Source organism: Adiantum capillus-veneris, chromosome 11 (genome assembly GCF_014529385.1).
Source record: "Adiantum capillus-veneris isolate H3 chromosome 11, ASM1452938v2, whole genome shotgun sequence".
NCBI lineage: Eukaryota > Viridiplantae > Streptophyta > Polypodiopsida > Polypodiales > Pteridaceae > Adiantum > Adiantum capillus-veneris.
Window position 1 is genome coordinate 5,396,116 of NC_140941.1, and position 26,494 is coordinate 5,422,609.

Below are 26,494 nucleotides of genomic sequence, written 5' to 3' on the forward strand. Positions count from 1 at the left end.
TAGTACGGCCAAGTGCTTCACCCTACTGCTCTCCAATTCTACTGGTGCAGAAGAAAGATGGCACGTTTCGAATGTGCATAGACTACAGGTCTTTAAACAAGATCACGATCAAGAACCGCTTTCGGATCCCTCGGATTGATGATATACTTGATAAGTTGTAGGGTGCAAGTGTCTTTAGTCGCATAGACTTAAAGAGTGGGTATCATCAAATACGGATCGCCCGTGAGGATGTCCATAAGGCTGCTTTCCGCACAACCTTTGGACTATATGAATTTTTGGTAATGCCTTTCAGCTTGACCAATGCTCCTGCGACGTACAATCGCATGATGGATCGCATTTTCAGTCCGTATCGAGCTTTTACGGGAGTATTCTTTGACGACATACTCATCTTCTCTAAGTCAGAAGAGGAACATCGGAAGCACTTAGACTTAGTGTTTCAAGAATTGTGAAAGCATGAGTTGCATGTGAATGCAAAGAAGAGCGAATTCTTTCTCTCAGAGATACACTATCTCGGCCATATAGTCTCTCACAATCAAGTGAGTATGGATCCTGCCAAGATCCGAGTGGTAGAAGATTGGCCTATTCCCACTACGGTACATGATGTACGTAGCTTTCTGGGATTATGTTCATATTATCGAAGGTTTGTCCGAGGATTTGCTCATGTAGCAGGACCACTTCATGATTTAACAAAGAAGAAGATTCCTTTCAGATGGGGATCGAGACAACAAGGAGCTTTTGATCGGCTCAAGTACTTGCTAAGCCATGGACCTATTTTGATAGTGCCTGACTTAAGGAAACCATTTGAGGTTCACTGTGATGCTTCAGGCGATTGCATCGGAGCAGTGTTGAACCAGGAAGGCCATGCAGTGGCCTACGAAAGTAGACGGCTTAAGGATGTAGAGTTGCATGCATCAATCTACGAAAAGGAACTCACGGCTGTGATTCACGCCTTATCCAACTGGAAGCACTATCTTCTAGGAGCGGATTTTGTGATCAAGACTGATCACCAGAGTTTGCGGTATTTTCTTACGCAAAGGAAACTATCTGAGAAGCAGATGAGATGGGCAAACTTTTTGTCTATGTTTCACTTCCAAATCCTTCACACGGCTGGGAGTAAGAATGTGGTCGCAAATGCCTTGTCTAGGTGGCCAAGGGTGAAGGCTATCACTTCGGTGTATCACCAAGAATTAGAAGCACTACCGGATTTGTATCCGAATGACCCAGACTTCTCCACCATTTGGGGAAAGCTACATCGTGGAGAGAATGAGTTTCCCTATTCCATTCGGGACGGTTATCTCTACCACCATTAGGCCATATGTGTGGCGGAACCATTAAGAAAGAAGATCATGGAGGAAGCACATGCTTCGCCTTATGCGGGTCATCGGGGTATTCTCCCTACGACCTTAGCAATGGAAAGATATTTCTTTTGGCCTAGCCTTAAAGCAGACATTGATAAGTATGTCAGGGAATGCTTGGTTTGCCAAAAAGTGAAGTATGATCGGCATAAGACGCGCCTGGGTTGCTACAACCTTTGCCTGTGCCTAATGAACCTTGGGAAAGTATTGCCATGGACTTCATCATGGACCTCCCTAGAACTCAGGCTGGAAATGACGCGATCTGGACCATTGTGGATAGGTTTAGCAAGCAAGCATACTTTATACCAGTCAAGAAAACGATCAAAGCAGATCATATGGCTAGGGTCTTCCTGGCACAGATCTTTAAGCATCATGGAATGCCTAAGTCTATTGTGAGTGATCGAGATCCTCGCATGACAGGAAATTTTTGGCGTGCCTTGATGGATAATCTTGGTACCAAGCTGAATTTTTCATCTGCCTACCATCCTCAAACGGACGGGCAAAGTGAGATAGCCAATTCCACAGTATTGGATATGTTAAAAGCTTATGTGTTAGACCGGCAATTTGACTGGGAGAAATATTTGCCTCTTGTCGAGTATGCGTATAACAATACCATACACTCATCGACGGGGAAAGCACCCTTTGAGATTCTCTATGGTAAGCCTTTGCTTCCACCGATCCTTTTAACTAAGGATAAGATCTTTGCAGCAGATGAATTTGTCCGGGATTTGGACACAGCCTACGGGCAAGTTAGGAGAGCTATTCTACGCTCTCAGGAAAAGCATAAGAAAGCTACAGACAAGCACGTGAGCAATCTAGACTTAACAGTCGGACAGTTAGTCTTACTCAAGTTTGAGAAGACAAGACTTCAGAAACAAGCGTCTCATAAGGGGAAGGTGGTAAAACTTTATACCCGTTATTATGGGCCGTTTAAGATCACTGAGCGAGTAAATGATGTCACCTTTCGATTAGAGCTACCGCCTAATTGGAAGATCCATAATGCTTTCCATGTCAGTTTACTCCGGCCGTATGTGGGACCGCCTCCAAGCCAGCTTAGCGTTGAGGAACCTCCTGAGGTTGAGGAAACATAAGAAATACTCCAACCGGAGCAGATAGTAAGTCATCAAGAGCGGTCTCTCAAATACGGAAAGATAACACGAAAGTATTTGGTTAAGTTTAAGAACTATTCGAATCTAGATGCTCAGTGGATGACGCAGGAGGAATTAGCAGCTTATCCCGAGATACTGGAGGTATATGTCCAAGCACTACAGTTGAGGTCAACTGTTTAGAAGCCAGAGGGATGTTGCTAATTGGACTATTTTCTTATTTTTAATGATTAAATCTCTTTTTTAGGATATTTTATTATGTGCACTAAGAACTGTTAAAAAGATTGTAGCTACAGGAACTGCCATCAGGAACGGACAACTCTGATGTGTCATTTGATGGGTGACGGTAAACATCGCGAAGGAGTTTTCGTAAGTTCGGTGGAAAGGGCCGGGTTAGGAGTGCCCCTGATGCGTCACATGATGGGTGACGGGTGCATCAGTAAGGGGGCATCCCGTAGGCTAAGGAGAAAATCCGAACTGAGTAAGAAAATACGCGTAAGAACGCAAGCACAAGAATAAAGATGGGTTCAATGAAGCTTTTTACGAAAAGCAGGAACAGTCGCGGGAGGACAGATGTTTTCCCGCGAGGAGTCTTTGTCTGCATTGCATCTGTGTCGTGTCCTGCACTCGGGGACGCTTGGAATGTGTCCGTGTAGCATTGTTTTCACTAACTGAGTGAGTTTTTAAAGTTTGAACTTGTTCACATTTTATTTTATAAAGTGACCGGTCACTTTTAAGTGACCGGCCCCTTTATTAATAAAATAAAGCAGGCAAGGCTCTTATAGAAAAAAGCCAGCGCTAAAACCAACGCAAGGGGGGCTGAATTGCGATCTCTCTCTCCTCTCTCTAGAAAATGCGATTTTCTCTCTCCTCTCTCTAGGAGCACCAAGCTCTGCTTTTGGACCCCTATTCTTGCCGGGTGTCAGACCCTATAAAAGGGTAGCCAGCGTTTCAGTTTGCAGAGGCCGGAAGCAGCAGGAAGTGCAAGCGCTGGGATTCTGGATCAGAGACTGGCGACGGAAACTGCCAGTGTTCGCGTAACGATTGAGTACGGAGGTCGATTCTCCGAGCAAGAAGCGACAGGTATAAGGTGTTGATACGCATTGAGAATTGTTGCTTTGTGTGGTTTGTTTTGTAGGAATCTCTCGCCTCACGGGAAGGCCTTTCACGGGAAGTACGGCTTCGCGCCTGAGTCCCTTACGGGAAAGTACGGCTCGCGCCTAAGTCCCTGACGGGAAGGAACGGCCTTGTGCCCAAGCCCTTTACGGGAAAGCACGACCTTCGGGTCTAAGATTACAGAACGAAGGGGTTTTCTCGGGTTCTCGTGCTTGTATAAGAATTCTCCCTGAATAAAAGAATACTCTTAACGGGGGGGGGGGACCAGCCCATCTTCTGGTCCCCAATACTGTGTCGATCTTCTCCCGTCTCTCATGTTTTCAAAGAATCATAATTATCAGATTTTCTAAGTGCTCGTGTACGCTCCCGTTTTGTGACAGGAGTAGAGAGAGAGAGAGAGAGAGAGAGAAAATCGTGGTTGATTTGTTGCCTTATTTATCAGATGGTTGTCCACTTATTAAGTGGGCGGCCGACGTATTGTAAAAATAGTCCGAATCTGCCCAAAAACTCAATAAAACCTTATAACTTAAAAACAATGCTTTTACAGCACTTTCCAGGCGTCTCTGGATGCAATCACATGCACAGTTGAAATGCAGACATAGACTTCCTCCAGGGAAAGCAGACAGGGAAAGCATCTGCTTTCGCGAAAAGTAACCCGCTTTCTTAGAAAGGATCCGTTTTTCCTCAAAGGTTCCTCTGAACCCATCTTCATTCCAGTGCTTGCTTTTCCTTGTGCACAATTCTAGCACAGTTCGGAATTTCCTCCTGACAATGGATATTCCCTTTCCAATGCACCCGTCACCCACCTTGTGACGCATCAAGAATACCCATCACCTAGTCCTTTCCTACCGAACTTACGGTACAATCTCCTTCGCGATGCTCTATGTCACCCATCCTCTGACGCATCAGAGATGTCCGTTCATGGATGGTCGGATACTTCTTCCCGATGCTCCTTGTCACCATTCGATGTGACGCACCAGAAGTACCTGTTCGTGCTGGCCTTACAGATATTCCCTTTCACAGTGCTCCCGTCATTACTCTGAATGACACACTAGGAATACATTGTACTCGAATGTCTCCAGTGAGAAAAACCCTCTCACTTAAAATTTCAATAATTTATTTATAATTATTTTTCGTAGTGTCCCAAGCGAAAAACCCTCTCACTTATAAATTCAATAATTCATTTAGAATTATTTTTATGTCAGATAAACCCAATTTAGCAACAGTGTGAAACGGCCGACGATCAAGAGTTTCACCCGCAGTTGGGAAGGGCAGGTCGCCATGAGATGGTCGAGCCAGTCAGCATTGGAATCCATAGCAGCTATAATACACGGACTTTATTTAGAATACGGAAGTCCCGTATTGAAATGTACAGTACGTCTCATAACGTTTTCTATTCTAGCGTTTTTTTGCTCAAAAAGTGTTCTGTTCTTAATGTCTTTTGCTAGTTGATTAAGTGTGTTTTAGAGCTTTATGGTGCCTGTTTATGTATGCTATGATTAAACATTGAAGAGTCATACGACCAACTTCATTTGTCCTTATTAAAGTGTCAAATCTAAAATGGTTGACGTATTTTATTTTTGATTTTCAAAAATACGTTTAGTACGCGTATTGTACACCACGTATAAAACGTCTCGATCCCGTACTGTGGTTGCTATGGTGAAATCTAAGCAATAAAAGGGTGTCTAGGCTCAGTTCAAAGTCATTTAGGCCCCCTTGATACACTTATAATTCGGTGGGTACTAGGAATTAACTCTAAAGAGGCAAATTGGACACATGGCGGCCCTGTTGCAATTTGGCACTCTCAGCCAAAAGAGGGGGCGCCCAAATTGAGAGAGGAGGTTGATTTGCAGCTCATTGTGCTTTATAGTGTGTGGGTGAGTAGTGGGTGCAGGTGATCACAGCTTTAATGGAAAGCTTGCATTCTCCGTTGTCTTATGCAACTCGATGACTTGCTCTCGCGTATCTTTCTCTCCCCTTTGGCACATATGGTAATGCCCCACTAGGTGGGCTACTTAGTTGACCATGTATAGTTCTGAGGGTTTATGTGCGTTTGCCAAGGCAAGAGCCTTCTGAGCAGGAGTCGGATTAGCTAATCGCTAATCCCCCATAGGTACGCACAGTTCCATCGCGAAGGATTGCGAAATCGGCGAGTTTTCTCGTGTGAAAACTCCTCGGATCCAAAGGCGAACTGTCCCATTGCGTGTGGAAGCATCTGACACGCGTAGACGTGTTCGCTCCGCTTGAAACCGTCCAAAACAGAGAATTACAGTCCGTTGTGTTTTTATGCAGGTTTAGGGTTTTGCACCTAAACTGCAGGGAATCACTAGAGGAGCCCTGGAAAGGCCTTGGGATGCGTGTACAGGGCTGTAGGCACCTAACAATGGCAAAATAGAAAATTACAGCACATTGAAATTGACTTGCAGCTCACCGTAAAGCTTTCAAAATGCGGGGAGGCGTGTACTTTTGACCTATAAGGATTTTGCGTCATTATGCTAGCGAAATTGGGTCCAAAACCTGCGAGCTATGGACAAGTCCGAACAGCTTGGTGGGAGTTAGGTGAAAGTGATCGGATCGTTTTTTTGCATTAAGTATAAAGAAATACCGAAAGGGACACCAGTCTTTGGGGCCAACAGGTGTCGATGTCTGCTTGGTAGCGTTCTAGCTTCCAAGACTTGTGTGTTTGAAGTGTCAATTCCCGTTATAGGTTTTTATTTGCAAAGTTTCTCTGTGTCCGAAAGTCTAAAGTTAAGTTTCGGTTGAAAGCCAAAGTCTACCACCCTACGGGACGGTTACATTGTCCCACTTTTATCGAGCTGAAATTCCCCTACTTTAAGCCAACCTCGGCAGCATAACCATAGTAGAAGTCTCCACGGACAAAATCTTGTGTAAACAGTGACTTTTCACACACTTTACAAAACCTGGCGGGGTTTTACAGTATGCTGAAATTTCTGTTTTTGGCTTCCAATTTGCGCCAAAACACCTGTTCAGTGATTCCCTTGTAGGCATCAAAACTAGCAAAAACCCTAAATCTGTAAGAAATTACAGCAAGCTGTAATTGTCTGTTTTGCGCTCTGATGCTGATCACTTTTGTGGATAGCCCTCGCGCTATAACACTTGTAGGATCACTTGCCCTTTGAATTAGACGAGATTCCCCATGGGAAATATCTCTAAATTGTCCTGTATAAGCACCCAAGGCTTTCTCGAGGCTCCCTTGGCGATACCTTGCAGTTGAGGTGTGTGACTCAAAACCTGCACAAAAATACAGCAGGCTGTAATTTTCTGTCTCGCATCATGTGTTTGTGATGTTTCACGTCGGGTAGTTTACTCACATTGTCTCTTCGGAACTTTCCTTTGCTAGTACTTAGAATATGACTAGTTCACTTTGTTCCAAGTTCTGGATTCCTGGAGTTCCATGCTCTTAATGACATCGAGTCTAGAGACAGTACAAACTGCAGCTAATATTTTTGACTTAGTGGCGGGAGAAATAAAGAAAAGGCCCCAGTCAGCACATTTCTGATAAAAGAGCACTCCCTTAGGCCTGGGATGAATCAACTCTTTTCATAGTACATGTTTGAATCAACACTTCTCAAAGTACAGGTTTCTGATGATATCTGCAACAACATGACCTATAAGGATAGGAAAGTAATTACCAGCTGTATGGAACAGATGATAGTTCAGCAATCTAGATAGTTCTTCCAGCATGATGTTTTAATTGTTGTGAAGTATTTGTTGCATTGATTCACATAGAAAATGAGTACAATGAGGACGTTCACTTTTGAACAGCATGTTTACTTTTTAGCAGCGTCATTTTAGTGTTTTAAGACTACTGGTTGCTGGCTTTTGAGTTGAGGCATTGCCATCATGTTTCTCACACTAGCCTATTTTGACAGGTTCATGACGAAAAAACATATTAAGACAGTAGTAGCAGTAGGCTGTCCCAGCACAGACAGGAAGGTTGTTAATGCTTGCAAGCGGCTGCGTGTGCTCTGTGAGATACCAGAAGATGAGGTATGCACTTTTTCCTTCTGTACTATTTTACAGGATGTACAGCATTACCCACATATATGTGCTTTATGATTGTGTCGTATCCGATGCAGGTCTGTCAACAGTGCAAGTTGAAAACTTTCTGTACGAGGGCTTTTGCTGCCCCATCTCCAGATTTGATGGCAGAAACAGCTGATTTGCTACGAGTTCTCTACTCATTTGCGCTCAATGCTTCTCCTATTGCAGAGTCGCAAGTGTCGTATCCCATAAGTGTTGTGAAATCAGCATGCCATCTTGTGAATGAAATTGTGCAGCTTAGTGCGTATCCTAAGGATCCAGGTCTTCCAGCTTTAAAGTCACGTCTTCCAGTGAAGCTGCCTGTTAGTGAGAAACATGACATGGATCCCAATCATCGTCCTGGTGATTGGAATTGTCCTGAGTACGTTTGTTGCTTTTAGTTTGAAATTTGTATCTCTGCTTCTGGGTTGAAGTAACACTAGTGATGGATGCAGCTGTAATTTTTTGAATTTCTCAAAGAATCGACAGTGCCGAGAGTGTGGGACTTACAAGGAAAGTGGAAAGGCACTGGAGCCAGGTGACTGGGAATGCCCAGAGTATGTAAACTAACTCCTATGTTTTTGCCTCTCAACAGTAATTTTGAGGGGATGGATGCTGATGGCCAAACCAGTAAGTAGAGATTTTTAGTGTGCCTCTTGTTGACACAGGTGCACTTTTGTTAATTTTCGGAAGAATAGAGAGTGCCGTGAATGCTCGACTCCAAGGCCCATGGATGCAGCTGGCAGCCAGCCCTTGATGCCAGGGGAGTGGAAATGCCCAGAGTAAGCTGCAGATCTTTCTTGTAATGAGTCTCAGCCTAGAAAAGAAAAAGCAGAAATTTTTGAAGCTTGTTATATTTGGCATGTGCAAATGCAGGTGCCAATTTGTGAATTTTCGTCGAAATACTGAATGCCGAAAATGCTCAACTAGTCGCCCGAAAAGCATTAGATCGTATGATGATGAGGACCTCGAGCCTGGAGACTGGCTTTGCCCAGAGTACGTTGTAGGAGTTTCTTGCCTTGAAATTTTTAACCCTCCTTCCTAATATTACAGTTAAAAAAAAAAAAGAAATGTTAACTGCAGGTGCAATTTCAAGAACTTCAGGAGAAACAAGAACTGCAAAGAATGTGGAACTTCATCCCCTGATCAAAGCAAAAGGGATGACCGTTGGGGCCTGAAAAAGTCATCGGGTGGAGGGTGGGGATCAAGTAGAAGTCTCCCGCCAGGAAGTGCAGAGAGTGGTGCAAGTAGCGGTCGCACAAAGTATCAAGAGTGGAAACCGGACCTTAGCAGCAAAATTCCAGATGACTCGGACGAGGATTTGGAAGAGAATGCAGATATTGTTTTTGGTCGGGGTGATGATGACGAAGGTTCATCAAGGGTTTCCCGGACATTTGAAAAGAAAAGCAGGACCAAGGGAGGCGTCTCTCAGCGCAAGGATATTGATGACGAGCTGCCAGAAGGGCTACCAAGCGATCTTGATTTGAGTGACTTGGATGATCTTCCCAAGAGCTCAAGCAAGAAGTTAGGAGGGAAAAAGAACAAGGGTGCGGTTGATGATGAAGACGATGATGAGGATGACGATAACGACATGGAAGACGAGCTAAGTGAAGATGAGAGGAGTATGTCTAAAGCTGCATCAAAACAGCCCAGAAGCTTCTCAGGAAGGTGGGATGATAGTGATGATGATGAGGAAGATGAATTTTCAAATGATGATGATAACCTATCCGCGTTGAGGGCTGTTGTGAAGCATAAGCCAGAAAAGAGCAGAGTCGTGTCAAGGAATAGGAATGATAGTGATGAAGAAGGTGGCTTTCCAGATGATGATGATCATGATGAAGAAGATGATTTTGAAGGGCGTAAGAGAAGATTTGGGTCTGCTCGAGGAGGTGGCAGGTTTGGTAGTTCTCAAGAAGGTGGCAGGTTTGGTCGCGAGGAAGGTCACCGAGGTGGAAGGTTTGGTAGTTCTCGAGGTGGAAGGTTTGGTAGTTCTCGAGGTGGTGGCCTTGGTAGACACAGTTCAAATTTTTCGGATTTTTCAGATGATGACAAAGGTTTTAGAGGCGGTCGTGGGGGTAGTTTTCGAGGCAGAGGTCGTGGTAGAGGCAGTTCAAATTTCTCGGATTTCTCAGACAATGACAGAGATTTTAGAGGTGGTCGCGGGGGTAGAGGTAGAGGAGGTTCCTCTACTCGAGGAAATGATCGTGGAAGAGGTGGCAGAGGATCATCAGGAGGGGGTGGTGGTTTTCGAGGAAGAGGGGGGCGAGGGTCTCGAGGGCGAGGGAGAAGCTAGGTATTGGATGAACCAAACATGTCATCGGTTCTTCTAATGCTGCCCGCCTCTTTACAGAGCTCTTCCTTAGTTTGGATTTTTCCAAAATTTTGTTTTCCTTTTTTATTGTAACCTCAATTATGAATTACATAATGGTAACGAAAATATTCTCTGGTTTTATTGATCTGAGCAGATTGGTCAACTGCTAGTGTCATAATATGGAGCACTTTCATTACAGAAAATTAGCAAAAGCGTGTACAATTTTTGAAGTGGTTTCTGGAGTTTGGAGGATGCTCAAGAGTACATTATATGCCTTATAACCTTCGCGCTCTCTCTCTCTCTCTCTTCTACACATGTATGCTTACACCAACATCTGTTCTTCATTTTGTAGCATGTTTAGTTTCAGCACTGTTGTCCTTTTTCTGGATACCCAGTGGATGGCTATGTGGAGTCCTCCAAGGATTTTAGGAGGCTTGCTTCCTCCACCCTCCCTTGTCGGTGGGATCTCAGTATGCACCTATGATCTGGTGGAGAACACAGTACTTGTACGTCGGAGTGCTAGTGCGTGTATCTAGGGGTAGGATGCCACAGGAAGGTTTGATCCATATTTCACTCATCATTGGAAGCAAAATCATTGCTCCAACGAGTCTCAATCCAGAATGGAACTTGGTGTCCGCATATGGCAAAGATGTTTGCATGGCTCTGTATGACCACATAGTGATGCTGGGGTGGCAATGGGTGGAGTACGGGCGCTGGTTGGTATATGCTGATGTGTATTTGAGAGGATGGAGGATTGGTTAAAGCAAAGGGAAGCAGAAGTGAGACTGAGTATGTGGGCTTGGAAGAGTGGATGGAAAGTATAGCATGGAGGTGTCCTAAATTAGTGGGAGGATGCAAAAAGTGGATGGAATTTGGTCTAAGAACACAAGGGCCTCAATGGAGTTTTCATGGGCCCTTTTATTTGGACGTTTAGTGAAATGCTTAACTCTTAATTTCAAGCCTTAAAAATGTAGGTTTGAAAATAGATATTTTTGATTTATAAAATAGAGCCTAACCAAAAAGTGATGTAATGATTGGATTCAAGCTCATGGGGAAGAAATGTAGCTTTAACTACATAAGAGGTACTTTTAAGCTATCATAAACTTTCCACATTCCTTCACATCATATCTTTCTTTTTATTCTTCCCTTTTCAAAAATTTGTCTAATTTTTCCTCCTATTTTCAAAGGATCGACATTCTGTGTCTACCCTTTCTCTCTAATATGCTCTACATTAGTTCTATAAGGAAAAGTGTTTGATTTTTTCTCTCTACAAGCCATCCCCATTTCCATGTTCTAAACTCAAGAAGCCAAAGCATATTCTCATTCTCCTTAATCTCTTTCTCCACCTGCATAACTTTCCATCCATAGAGCTTATAGTTTCTACAAATGCCATTGCAAGATATCACCAATAGGCCATCCAAGTTCCGTTTGCATGTAGACTTGGATGCATAGTATGCTATTTTACGTAGCAAGCATACTATCATTCCACACGACCAACTTCAAATGGCTAGAGTCAAAGCCATTGATCTAAGGACAGCGGGAAATCTCTATCCGTTTGACCCAGCCTTCGATGCTCCTCTACCCTTTACTAGCATCATTGGTGTTGTGAGGTTTGTCGTTGATGGGATGGTCTAGCCAAATATTGTAGAAGATTGTATGTCTTCTACTTAACTTGCAAGGACAAAGAAAGTGCAACAGACATTTGGCCAACTTCAAACCTCTTTGAGTCAAGAGAATGAAAGGATGATTGAGAAAATCCGCGATCTCATGGAGGAGGTGGTTGTGCAAAGAAGGAAATTTGAAGAGTGTGGCTGCACAATTGGTCAAGTTGCAGAAAACTATGTTCACCTCTGATCTCCCACTCACAACCTTTGCCGTCGTGTGGACCACTTCACACACCTTTTCATTGGCTTTGTGTGAGGCAGGAAAAGTGCAAAGCGGTAGTACTTCTCATAAAAAATGGAGGGGCACACAAAAGGCGAGTCCTAGAACAAGGTAAACAATGGTTTTATTAATTCAATGTCATTGCATTATATAATTTTTTTTGTAAATCACCCAGTGAGTGTTATGTGGTAGAGAATGTGCCAAAGCAATGTCAGGGTGCAATGGAAAGGAGGATGAGGTACATGCTTCACTACTGCAACATCTTATCCAGAAAAGGAATATTATCAAAATGATGTCTACTCCATCTAATGAGATGCTACAAAAAATTTGCAAGCACATTTTTGCAAGAGATACAACACTTTCACTCCAAGGGAGATGCTCAACGTGTGTGATTCTTTAGGTATCAACCAACAAGGCTATAGAGCCATACACCGCTTGGTCATTTTAGCATTGCGTGCCAAAGGTATTGTGAGGTCGTTACTTTTAACTCCATACATTATCCAAATGGCAAAGAAATTAATGAATCAAAACATTGTGACCATGTTTGGTGGTTTCGAATGTGTCAAAAACACAATGCCATTGTCTTCTACAAAGTTGGTTGATTACAATGAGTTCAATAACATGTTCTTAAGTGGAAGCGCTTCAACGGGCACTGATCTAATTTTATGAAATCATCTTCAAAGAGACAGATAGAAAAGCAATCTTTGCTCTCAAACTCCATGAGTATCAAGCAGTCAAAGGTCAATGGGTGGAGCACGTCAGTTTCATGCTCATGAGTAGGAATTTGAAGGCAAAAGTGCTACGATGTGAGGAAGAAATAGAGCAGATTGTGGAAAAGCGTCAAACAAAACGGAAGCAGGAATATTACGGTGTGCAATAAAAAAAGAATATATTGTGGCTAGTAGCATGGGACCTCCACCACACGAGAACCATGACAGCTTGACTTGGTACTTCACTCAATCATGCATCCAAGAGATTGTCCATCGTCAAGAGAATGGGCAACAACTTCCATTCCAAGGATAGCGATGTTTGACATTCAATGGCATTTAGGAGGGGATATGAAAACACTCAAATATATGTTGGGATGCAAACATGCAGTAAACACTCTTTCCCTTGTTCCTTTTGCTGCCATCCAAAGCTGTTGTGGATGCTACAAGTGCTGGAAAAATCTAAAGGTGGCAAAGGATTGAAACAGACAGGTGCAAGAAAAAGAAGTGCAAGCGAAGCGGCCAAAACAAACTATCAGCGAAATGGTTCAATGCAATATAAACTTTCTATTGTGACAAAGAGGACTCAGATTGAAACCCGATTTTTGAAATTTCACTTCGTCAAATATATGCATTTTCAAAATATGTTCTTTCAAATCACTAATGCAATGAGCCAAACTTGATCAAATAGCCTCTAGTCTCTCTATGGTGCACAGGTTTTATAGTGCCGTGGACCCAACACCAATCTTGATCCCGTGAGCACACCTTACGGAGTTTGTAGATGGGTGTCGGGCCGGCGGTCCCAAGCTCGCTTGAGTGAACTAATGTGGATCGGGGCATATTTTTTCTACCACTTCTTGTGGCGAATAACCACACTACACAAGGATATGAAACTACAAAGTCTATATTTTCTTCGATACAATCTAAGTATTTGAGCACAAGACATTAATTCAACTATACGAACACAATGTAACAAAAGAATAGATTGCAAAACTCATGTTCAAAGACTTTATTGGTATCCATTCGATACAAACTATTGTTTTCATAGCAAAGTTCTTAAGCAAGGTCTATGTTTTGTGGTGATTGTGGTTTCATGGATATTAGCCATGTCAGCTACTAGAATGGAGCTATAGGCCACAACTTAAGAGGGTGACACCTAGCACCAGGAAATCCATCAGATTTTGACACATTAGCTACTGGAATGAAGCAAGAGAAACATAAATAGAAGGAAATATGATCTCTGAATCTCCTGTACGGTGAAGAATTGTCACCACTCTGTACCATTGTGATTATCGTGGTTGGCCCCCTTTCCTGGATGCTTGATAGCCAGGAATGGTATCTTGATTACCTTGTAATACATATTCCCATATGGCTCTTAGCCTCTACCAATCACCATGTAGTTACCTACATTACATGGAATGGTCACCAACATACCATTCTCTATAGTGTAACCACTCTTCGATACTAAAGGAGGGAAAATCGTGTATGGAGAAAGGACACATCCCCTACAATTTCTAATAATTGGGTGAGGAGTGTGCCACCTGCCCACGATACATATGTATGGTTTTTTTTGGGGGCACGTTATATGAACAAATAATGTATCGATAATGATGATCTGAGCCCATGTTTGTAAAATGATATATCTTAGGAACAAAGAGAGAGCAGTGTGTGGTTAAAGAAAAACATGGATGGTTTTGCTAGAAACGAAAGTATAAGTGATCAAGTGTCTTACAAAAATAGTATATTTCATGCAATCTGCTCACACAATATAATTTACGTTTTGGCTCTGCTATCACTATTCTTAATTTTGGACATATTATCAATTTTTCTTATGTATTATTCTAAAAAATTATTCAAAAGAAGCAATGTAAATAGAACTCTCTTTACCTACTCTTCTTCGATCAATTTTGCTTATGTTTTATTCTCAAACTATTGATCAAAGGAAGCAAATGTAAATAGAACTCTCTTTATTCTACTATTCTAAGAGTTTAAGTGAAAAGAAACCACTTCTATTTTGGGTGCATGCCTGCAAGGATGAAGGGATGAAGAGAACCCCTAATTGCGTCTTCGTGCGGAACACACTTTTTCTGCACGAGTTATTTTCTTGACCCTCCACAAGGAGGACGAGTACTAAGTATCTTGATCAGGCTACCTAATGTTTTATTAAATTCTTATTTATGTTGTTTCTCTATATATATTGTGATTATTTAATCAAATATTTTGCTAAATTTATTTTGATTGAATGAATCGAAGTTATGTTGAAAGAATTGCAAAGATATCAAGAAGCCAACAATGGTATCAGAGCTTTGAAAAATGGTCTAGACAGTGTATAAAAGCAAAGAAGCGTGCTTCTTATGGGCAAATCAAATAAATTTTATCAAAAAGACTCTCAAGAAGATCACTTTTGGAAGCCTCTCTCTTTGCTAAAAATGCAAGAATAACAAGCTTCCTCATCTCAATATTTCAATCATGACTATGAACAACCTACATGATGCAAGTGATTGAAGAAAAGCAAAAAAACAGCTTGGGAGAGAAGGGGAAGGTATATTGGATAAAGAGGAGGCTATCAAGGTACTCTTCCAATAGGAGAGAGAGTGAAAACTGAGATTTTTGGTTCTAAGAGAGGAGAGGCCATATCTTGTATGTAGAGAGAGAAGAAGTGAGTGGAGGGAGGGAAAAGTAGACTTGCATGCCAAATTAATGATGGGGAGTTTTGGGCTTAGCCCACTTTTTGAGGGTGGCCCATTTATTCCAGCCAGCACATTTTAGAATAAAAAATAGGCCCAAATCTTTTAATTTTGATAATTTTACAATTTTCCTATCCATTTACAAAAAAGAAAAGCTTAGACTCCAAGTTTGACCCCTAGAAATTAGGGGTTGACAAACCCAACATTTTTGTCCACATGTCTTTCTCGTATTGCTCCACTATTTAATCACTGTCATTAGGCTTGGGGCAGATTAAAGGGCCCAAGAAGACGCCAAACAAGTCCTAATGGACAACTAGAAATGTAGATTCAGATTCATAGACTAGCTCAAAAGTACAAGTGGTACAACACGTAGTGCTTAGAAGCTCTATAAAACATCTAGCGACTAGACTTATAAGAGATACAAGAGTTCCAATCTATTGATTGATTGACCCCCAAAATGAAAGTAATGGGTCTTATTTATAGGTGCATGTACTGGGGTCTGATTGGTTGCACAACCATATAGGGTCTGGTAGTTGCTGGTAATTCTTCTAGCTAGCTCGTCTAATTCCCATATAGGCTATCTATAGGGGTAGGTTCCCACAAGGTACACTAGTTATAGATAGAGAGTAGCATTTAAAGTTGATAAAGTTGCTGCTATCATTGATGCAAGTGGAAAAAATCAACCTTCCCTTCTAGGAGACTCTTTTGGACTCAAACAAATGCATAGGATACCTTTCTATATTGGGTTCCTCATGGTAGATACTCTAGGAATCATGTGCTAACTCTTGATCTCCACCTCCAAAAACCCTCTCCTTGGGTTTATACAATGACAATTGAAACTAGACAACTATATCTCACAAAGGGCTCGGCTAGAGAACAAGGTCTCGTAGGCTATCTTGTCTACAATACTTCCTTATTGCTCTTAGTGAGGGTGCTAGAGCTCAAATATAGATACCATCTTTAGCCTATCTAACCATTAACATCAAGAAAATGGTGGCCCATCACCTTGATGGCAAATGAAAATTAAATACATTGCAAAGATTAATTGAGCACTAATGACCACTTAAATTGCAAGATTAACTTAAAACTAGAGTCATTACTACACCTAAGAACCTGTAATGATGGGAGTCTTAACTAGGGTGGAGTGATGCTCTCAATGTGTTGCACCAATCAAGATGACATTAAGGGTTAATAAAGGCCTCAAGATAGAGGTGGCATCACTCAAGCCTTTTGGGCTAGAGATGGAATGGAAACTATATATCTACGCGTCGTCCTATTGATTGCAATAGAGACATCGAAGCTCAAAATTAAGCTCAATGGAGTTCAATTGATCCCGTTGAAAGTGCAAAGGAGATTGTTGTGGATTGCTTCAGAACTCTTTATTTGACTCTTAGCCCAACTTTGATTTAAAATCCAACAAACAAATATCATGCAAAATTGATACTAAACAATAGGCCTAAATTAAGAAGATCAATTTTGACAACAAAAACACCCTATAGATTCGTATCGTCGAGCTCTATCTCGTATACTAATATCCACTTAATCTCTGGGTATACTAATATCTAATTAATCACAATTAAACATGTTGTGTGTGTGTGTGTGTGTGTGTGTGTGTGAGAGAGAGAGAGAGAGAGAGAGAGAGAGAGAGAGAGAGAGAGAGAGAGAATATTTCCTTCACAATCAAATTCTCAAAAAGCCCATCCAGCTAATTACGTTAGAGAGAGGCACTAAAAGCAAACAAATTGTTTGATCACTGAAGCCCCTCCATTGGCAATAGAGGTAGCTCTTTAGCTGGTTACATGGCAAGAAATGTAGCACTTTGAAAGATAGTGTTCGGCAATTAACAAATACACCAATACTGGACACTAACCATATTTTTACTTGGCTGCTCTGCTTTGTTGAAGCCCTTTTGCAACTACTATTGCCAAAAGCTTAAGAAATTAATCACTTTGAGAAATCTCCATCCTTCAAACGCTATACTTAGAGCCACATTGCCATATCGCCTTCTCCAACATCGATGTGCACATAGCTCTGAATCAAGATGCTATGCTTTTCTTGTGAGGACATGGTACCCATTCAAGCGAGCCCTCAAGCATGTACATGATGCAGTGGCTCCATTCAAGAGTGCCCTGTACGTGCCCAAATTTATCCTTCCATACTATGTATGGTGGTTAAGGATTGCTATATAGCAAGATGCACCGACCACACCTTCAACAACAATGTGAGGCATAGTGCATAAAGCATTAGTGTAAGCCAAAAGGGCCAATAAGTCCTACAAATTCACCTAGAGAGATTGAGTCTCATGGGTCCACTATTAAGAACCACGCTATATAACGTACATTCGTAGGATACTAAAAAAACCCTATGTTAGAATGCGGACGTGAATACGTTGACCCTCATTTTCTATGAATTAACAATTTTTTTTCAAAAAGCCCTCTTGTTAATGTATGCCTATTAAATTGCTTAAATTTTTAAAAATAAAGAACCCATTTGCTGAACTCACGTGTTTTATTAACCTGAATCATGATTATAGAGTGGACCCCCCAAGGATTGAGCGTGCCTTCCCTCAACTTTATCTACCACAGAGTGGGATGGATCGGATTGATGATGGAGGAAGGATCTCGGGGAGGCGAGGAATCTCAGTCGTGGCGTGGCAAAAAATATTTTTGGTATGCCAATATAAATACAGAAAAACTATTCTCAGGATGCAGCTCCAAATTTTGGAACTTCTCACCCCCTCGCACGAATTAATTGAACAAACACTAGCAAGGTGAGAACCCAACACCCTAACCATTACACCCACGTGAGTCGCTTGTTTTGGATGTGGGACCAAGGGATCATAGATCCAAAAATTCTAGTCTTGGGATAAAAACTAATACCAAGATCTCAAGATTAGTTTTTAAGAGCCCTCAAAGTAAAGATAAATCGGGGCATAATTCACTTGCTCACCGTCATGAGGTGAAGGACCCGTATAAAATGGCACATATGATGCTTGAACACCTGCAACATATCATCGGACAACCTAAATCCCAGTCTCTAGAAGTGGATGAAGCCAGAACTACTCTCCTTGGAAGTGTTAAAAAAACGGTTTCAATCTCCGACACCAACCTCTTGGAAAGGGAGTTTACAAAGGAGGGATGCTCGCTTGTGCTACAAGCTTGGGGCAAAAGAGAGATCCCCTGGGTGGGACGAGATGACGACTGAATTCTTTAAAGAATACTAGATGACCTAAAGTCTCCAATCAAATTCATGGCTAACCAAGACCTTGTTGATGGCATGCTAGACTCAAGCATTAAAAGGGGCCTCATCAAACCTATCTCGAAGCAAGTGTGCTGTTCTCAACTGAAGCATTGGTTCCCCATAACCATGATGTCGGTATCCTATAAGATCAATACAAAAATGGTTGCCCTTAGGCTCTCTCCCCTTCTAGACCAAGTGGTCACTCCCACCAGCATGCATTTATCAAGGGAAGGTCAATATATGATAAGAGTTTGGCAGCAATGGTCAGTATTGAGTATGCCGACTTCACCAAGCAAGAGTCTGTCTTGCTCCAGCTAGATCTAGACAAAGCCTACGATCTAATCATGTGATCATTTATTGAAGATGTCATGAATGTGTCAGCTAATGAGCGCTCTAGGTGTAGGTAGTCATTCAGAGCTCCTCTTCAATGAAAGAATCGTGGGAGCGTTTGAGGTCAAACACTACAAGAGGTTGTGTGCACTTGTGACGTTTTTAGAGACGAAAATACATTGGGTTTTTATACTCCCCGGTGTCACTACGACCGTTGCTACGGGAACATCGCTATAAGCATCGCTATATAGCGACGCTTATAGCGACGGTTTACAGGCTACCTATAGCGACGCTCATAGCGACATTGCAGAGCCTGAGAGTAAAAAATTATGGGTGGCAGGGCATCAACCATAGTGAATGTTTCAATAATAGAGTAAACCTAAATGAATCCAAGATAAGCCCAGATTCACCTTTGAAAGAAAGTGCAAGGTATAGACCCAAAGTAGTCACCCACAAGACAATATAACCATTAACTCCATCATCCATAGTATTGTTTGCAGAATAAAGATACAAAACTGACAAAAGTAAATTGATGAAAGTAAATCAATGACAACTGTACACATCATAGGCAAAATCACTTGATTGTTAAGCTTTGCAAATGTAATAGTTACAACACCATTGTCATTATTGAGTAAATATACATGGTTTTCCAATAGTTACAAAAAGACGTATACACATCATCTCATTATACATGCTATGAAAAAATAAAACTAATGTTATCTAGCTACGCCTAGACTGACGTCATCTAATCAGACGTCTCATCACGTCCACGTGGCGTATCTGTCGGATTCTGCAGAAAAAACAATAAGACAACTTTCTGTAAATATAAATATATAATTTACAAAAAAATATAACAAATAGAAAAGAGTAAACCCTAATACTAACCATGCCGCCGCGAGAACTCAGAATGTCCATCAGGGCGTTTAAGCCCTTTCTGCCTGCGTACTCGCGCTCGTACGGTGTGGGGTCACATCTTGTCTCATCGACCACTATTCAAAATATGCAAAGAATCCATTATGTTAGAATTTAAAAGTACCAATAGACATAACTACCAAACCTAAAAAGCAATGCAAAAACACTTATAAAATCGGCCTCAAATGACGCCCACTCGCCGCTCTCCAAGTGGTGTGAGCTCCCTGCCTCTACTCGTGCTTTGGCTGCCTCCTTTTGTTGCTTCCACTTGTCAGGATTCTCACGCGCTGCTCGCTTCGCATTCTTCCAATCTTCTTTGGCTAGCCAATCTGGTCTGTTCCACCTATGCTTTATTGCTTTTTGCACTTCAGAACGCTTATGCTTGCAATATTCGCGCATTCGAATCTTCATCAGGTCTTCATTGAAGTGCTCATCTTGTGTTGACACGGGAGACTCGTCATGCAGCATGCTGATGACTCTGTCTTTTAATTCAATTGGCCCTGCATGTATACACATGAAAATAGATAAGCTTGAGAAAAACCAAGATTTACAGTGTTTGAGTTTGAGTGTAAATCACCTGAGCATTCTGTTAGTCCGAGATAGTCATGCATGGTCCACATTAGAATGCCTCTAATCAAAGCATTCGGTCGACCTATGTGTCGGCTCATATCCACCACTTCTATGTCAATCCAAAAATGTTGTAGCTCCTCCAATAGTGGACGAAGATACACATCTATATTCTTCACTTTATACCGCCCCGACACAATCAAACTTAGCCACAGGTGCCCCTTCTTGGTAGTCAACCACGTGGGAATGTTGTAGTTGATGATGACAACGGGCCATACACTGTAAGATGTTGATCTCTGACCAAATGGATTTACGCCATCCATAGCCAGGCGTAGGCGTAAATTTCGAGCTTCCCTGGCAAAATCCGGTCATGTTTCGTCTATATGTTTTCAGGCTGCGCAATCTGCAGGAATCCGTGGCACACCATCCGAAGATTTATTCTCCTCATGCCATGATGCTAGGGCGGCCATGGACTTACATTCGAAGAAATGCTTGATGCGAAGAAGCAAAGAAAAATGTCACAACAACTTTTGTGGAATTTTTCTTCCGTGGAGATCTACTCGATATCTCTCTGAATCACATTTCGGACACTTCTCCTTGTCTATGTATTCTCTTCTGAAAAGAATGTAGTTGTTAGGACAAGCGTAAATCGAATTGTAATCCATCCCCAAGTTTCACAAGATCTTTCTTGCTTCCTCTATGGAATCCGACATCACATCATCAGCTGACAGTATGTGCTCTTTGAGCAATCTACACAGAAAAAAAAAATGCGATACACTTGTGTAAGTAATTTATCAGATCATTATACATCTAGAGTTTTTTATTAAAGTTAACATATTGTAATAGATCACCTGAAAAGCGCTATGATGCTAGTGTCACTTCATCCAAACTTTGCGAGAAGAACAAGGAGCGCCTTCAATCTAAACACACGTGCTCCATTATGTAATGGCGTATCGGCTTCACTTTTCATATCATCATAGATAAGCCTTTCTGAATCCATGATCATTTCGATCATTTCATTGATCTCGGACTCAAACATTGTCTCGTTGGGAATGTGGTCTACATGATCATCCTCTAAGCTGTCAGAGGCTACATCTTGTGGCTCACGTACGTTGCTTGACCAAAGCACCTACGAACACGTTGTTGCACGCATTTTGAGAACCCCGTTTTTTGTAAATTTGTACATACGGACACGAGGCTCGATGTCAAAAGTGTGTATGGGCTTTCTTTTTGTGGGGTTTTTATCTTGCTTTAGCAAGCACATGTACATGCACTGCAAGTCGCTAGTCTAGTGACGGCTGTCGGGCTACTGTAAGTGCCCGTGAGTGAGTTTTTTGAAGTGAGCCTTGTATATAACTAAAACTGATGTACAAACTTAAAAAAGTTCAGCCAAACATAAAAAATTTGCAGTTTTTGGCTCGTTGTGGCTTCTTGATGCCTTTGGATGCAGTTTTTTGCCCGACTAGCCTTCTCTTCGTGTAGTCGTGCTGGGACAGCTTTCTGTTCACGTCAATTTTGCTCATGGCGGAGTATGGAATCCAATTTAGTCGTCTTCAGCTTTCTCGCCAGTCATTTTTCAAGCTTTCTCTCAAGCTTTAAAGTGCCCCAATTGGAGTTGTGCTCATCATGTTACGACTAGTTCTCTGCAGGGTTATGGCTATGGCAGTCTAGTGGCAAATTGTGTGTAGACAGATTCGGAGGGCATGTATTTATGAATTGTGGAATTGATGTTGAAGTTGTGGTTTTGTGATGTTCAATGGTGAAAGGGGAGGCCCTTGTCTTCATATGCATTGGTCGGCGTGTGCTGTAAATCCGTGCTTTGACACTGTTTTGCTCCTATGTGACATAGTCTCTTGGGTGGGCGACGTCTAGTAAATTCCCAAGGGTCTACTCCTAATGGACTTGTGGTGTTTCAAAGGGATTTTTCAAAGCCTTTGGTGTCTTGTAGTTCTCTTTCAACGCTCTTGGGTGACATCGCTATAGAGGTGTTTCCGTTTGCTTGTTTCCCAACAGTGTTTTGGTGCCCCCCACCGAGGAATCGCTTCAAGTGACCTTCAATTTACAGGTTTGATTGGCGTGATGACAGATTTTCCAAAGTTTTATGATCATGTAGATGAAGATGTTAAGGACTTCATTGAAAAATTTGAGTTTGCTTGTTTGATCGCAAATAAGGAAGATCCAATGATTATGCTCAAGATTTTGTTCTTTTGATGAAAGAGGATGCAAGAATGTGGTCTGATGAGTATGAGTTTTGGCTGAAATCATCTGCACCTCCATTGGTGATGACTTATGATGCATTAAAGAAGGATTTTGTTGAGAAGTTCAAGAAGGTAGAGGACCCAACGGATGTATGGCACTCCATTGAAAGACTTGTGCAATGTGATGGTCAAAGTGTAAATGCCTTTGTCAAGGAGTTCAATGCCTTGTGGAGAAGATGGTGTGTTTCTTTGGGAAGTGATGCTCCTCCTCTTATGCTTAAAAAGTGTATGTTTATGCAAAGTTTGAGGGCTGATTTGAAGGTAAAGGTTGAGCTTAAGAGGCCACTTACATTTGAGGATGCAGTATCGATTGCAAAGCATAAGAAATGGAAGCTAGAGATAGTGAGGCAGTTTGGATTGCAAGGTGATATGGAGCCAAATGTTACTATATGGATTGATGTGGATACAAAGAAAGCCTCTAATGTAATATCGTATCATGATGGTTCTCTTGGGAAAGAGCAAAAAGCATTTAATGAGGAGAAAGATATTGAGAAGAATGTACATATGATGCCATCCTTACTGTTTATGCCTCTCAATGGTGTTTCAAAAGGATTTTGCAAATCTTTTGGTGTCTTGTAGTTCTCTTTCAATGCTCTTGGGTGACATTGCTATAGAGGTGTTTTAGTTTGCTTGTTTCCCAACAACGTCTATTGGATTGCAAGATTGCTGCATGTTGGCCAGCGTCAGAGTCCGACGAGTTATAATTGGCAACAACTCGATCTATAATAGATGGATCAAACTTGCCAAATTCACGAACGTGCTGCAAAGAAACACGTCTTGTCCGTCACATATCATGCTTGCATTGATTACAAGGACATAAGATCCTTGTTGTTGAGAGATAGGTGTTTCGGTTGGACGGCACCACATCCTTGTCACTACTCATAATGAAGATAAAAACCTTATAACCTGGACATAAACTTGATCTTCTATTGGCATCCTCCGTCTTTTATCTCTCTCTCTCTCTCTCTCTCTCTCTCTCTCTCTCTCTCTCTCTCTCTCTCTCTCTGTTCACACTATAAACTACCTCACGTTCTCTAGTCATGTCCAATCCCCGCACATCTCGGTCTAGAGGTGCACGGAGATCAGAACCACCAGGTTATAATCTCGTCTTTATCGATCAATGCCTATATTTACGGGTACGAGAAATCTACACACCCACGTCTACATGATAGTGCATGTAGTGGACAAAACCCCTTTGCCTCTTCTCTAGCTATAGCAATTCACAGCATCTTAACATCTCTTCACAACAGATCTTTGTTCGAGGGATTACTTAACACATTACATATTGGCCTCCAATCTGACTATCATGCCGTTGAAAGCTTTCCAATTTAAGGTTGCATCCGTAGTGAGAAAGAGAGGGATCACCGTTCGCCTAACTTTAATTTTTTTACCGTAATCTCGAAGGTAAACTTTAATATAAAAACTAATTAAATCCAAAATCTAATTTTAAATCTAACTTAAGTGAACCTGTGGTGATTCGCGGCTAATTGAATATAGTTAGTGTGTGAGTTAATAGGTGTCAAATTCTGATGGGAATATACATATTGTTGTGTAACTAGTGTTTGCTCTTTGGGCAAAGCGCACCTTCATTGACATACATTAAAATCTAACTAAAATATTCTAATCTAATTTTAAATCGAACATAAATTTAGATCTGATCTAATTTTAAACTCAAAATAAACCTAAACCTAATGTAATTTTAAATCTAACATAAACCTAAATGTACTCTAACTTAAATCTAAATTTAATTTAGTTAATCTTAAATCTTGTCTTAATATTAAATCTAAATCTAATCTAATCTTAAACTCAACATAAACTTAATCTAATCCAATCTTAAATCCTAAATCTAAATGTAATCTAACTTAAATTTAACATAGCTAACTACTTTTAAATCTAACCTAATCTTAATCTAACATAAATCTAAATTTAACTTAATCTTAAACTCAACATAAACATAAATCTAAATATAATTTAACTTAATCTTAAATCTAATTTAAATCTTAACTTAATCTCTCTTTTTTTGTTTTTTCCCCTTACCTCTCTCTTTCGTCTTTTTCTCTTCTGTCTCTTTGATTTTTTATTCTCTCTTTGTTTTCTCTTCTCTTCTCTTTCTCTCTCTCTCTCTCTCTCTCTCTCTCTCTCTTTCTCAATGTGTGTGTGTATGCATTCTTTGTTTATGCATGTGTGTGTATGTGTTTTTTGTTTATGAATGTACTCATTCCTGTTCCCATACATAGCTTTCAATGGTCCGCTGCTCAAGCTTGCCAAAAGTAATTGGAAAGAGTTCATTAAACCGGTGAAAATACTTTTATGGAAGAACAATACAAAAGACAGGACACCTTGGAAGTGGGCTAGCTGGAAACGTTTGCGAAACCTCTTGATCAGGGTGGTCTCGGGATTCTTGATCCTAGTATCCATACCGAGGCCCAGTGTGCTAAGTTTGTGGCTGGACTCGCGAAGCATGACCAATCTTGGGCTTTTATGACCCTGGCCATGATGGACAGGTCTAAGCTATACTCGCAAGGTGGTCGGTGGAATGGACTCGAGGTACACGACAAAATGATGGCCCCTCTGTGGGCTTGTCTGAAGCTCGGGGGGGTGATAGGCGAGCTCGTTCGGAAATGCAACAGAGCAGTGGAATCTCTAGAGTGGGGAGAACTGGCCAGGTACTTTCACAACTGTATAACTCATAGGTCCCCTTGGATTTCCAAGACGGGGAGCTTATTTCTAAATCCACACTGGAGGGAAACTGCGAGAAAGATCAATAACAAAGGTGTCCGACGTTTGGGCCAACTGTGGGACCATGACAGTAACCCGGTGGAAAAGTGCAGACACTTGCCATCCTCCTATCCAGACATAATTCACAGCCTGTGACCCAAGCATCTCCGAAAATCTTTTTAAGCTTGAATGGCGGATCGTTGAGGGAGTAATACAGCCGACTCCTAGCTCTGCAAACGCCTTCCCTCTGAAGGTCCTCCTTGGTCGCGACGTTCGGGAGAGCATGATCTACAGACGCCTAATTAAGCTCAGGCTTACTGACCATACTATTGTACACGGTCTATAGGTTAACTCACCGTCAATGAACCCCATTGATGAGCTCAGATCCGCTCGGCGCTGAGTTGCGCAGGGCTTCAAAGGGCCCACTGCCTAGCCTATTTCTGATCAGAAAAGAGGAGGAGGAAGAAGACTTCAAAGTTCAGGTAGAAAGGGACAAGAGCTACGTGATTGCGAACTTGCGAGGTGATGAGCATGCACTCCTTTGTTGTACCCACGTTGGCCAATTCTGGAAGAGGGACCCCGGGCCGGCCTTTCTCGGGGCCATTGAATAGCCCAGCCTCATGAAACGAAGGGTGGCGCGCACCTATCCTCTATTCATTTGCGTTAGCTGCACGTCTGTATTCCTTTCGGAATATAGGGTGGGTTCACACGAGGGAGCAGCTTTCTTGTGCCTCCGCAAGAGGCGGTAGCAAAGTTTCATAGAGAAGCCAGCGTGTATTATCTCAGCGAATGAAAAGAATGGAGTTTCGAAGTTGATTGGTTGGCAGCTTGGCGGGCTGGCATCACCATATCTTGCGCTGAGATTGTACCCGAAGAGCTTCACCTTTGTGTGTGGGGGGCTTGTCTATAAAGGTCACGGGCAAAAGTCGAGGGATCTACGAGGGATATTCAACCCACCATTGATCCCGGCTATACGAGGCAAAAATAAATAGGCTCCCCGTCGTTGTCGCGTCGCGACTCGATCTCACCACCTCCCACTCAGCACTCGCACCCCCTATCCAACCCTCCTCTATCGCAACTGGTTGAAAAGGTTGTGAGCGCAGTACTATAAAAGTCTTTCCCCCCCTGTTGCGTTGATCCAACGGCCCAAAGCCCCCCTCGCCCCGCCGATAAAGCGCTCGCCGTAGATCCCATTACTCTGACCCCGTGTCATATATAGACCGAGGGGGGGGGGGGGGGGGGGGGGGGGGGGGGTGTTG

General features: G+C 42.0%; 1 protein-coding gene across 1 annotated transcript in view; it reads left to right on the forward strand.

Moving 5' to 3' along the window:
- Window positions 1-10,079, forward strand: part of LOC147446835 (uncharacterized) — a 51,622-nt gene extending 41,543 nt beyond the window's left edge. The window contains exons 2-7 of the mRNA XM_086522792.1: window positions 7,471-7,588; window positions 7,678-8,003; window positions 8,077-8,178; window positions 8,290-8,403; window positions 8,498-8,617; window positions 8,705-10,079. Coding sequence (XP_086378918.1) covers window positions 7,471-7,588; window positions 7,678-8,003; window positions 8,077-8,178; window positions 8,290-8,403; window positions 8,498-8,617; window positions 8,705-9,914 — 1,990 coding nt within the window. The 3' untranslated portion in view covers window positions 9,915-10,079. The remainder of the gene's footprint in view (window positions 1-7,470; window positions 7,589-7,677; window positions 8,004-8,076; window positions 8,179-8,289; window positions 8,404-8,497; window positions 8,618-8,704) is intronic.
- The last annotated feature ends 16,415 nt before the right edge of the window (window positions 10,080-26,494 follow it).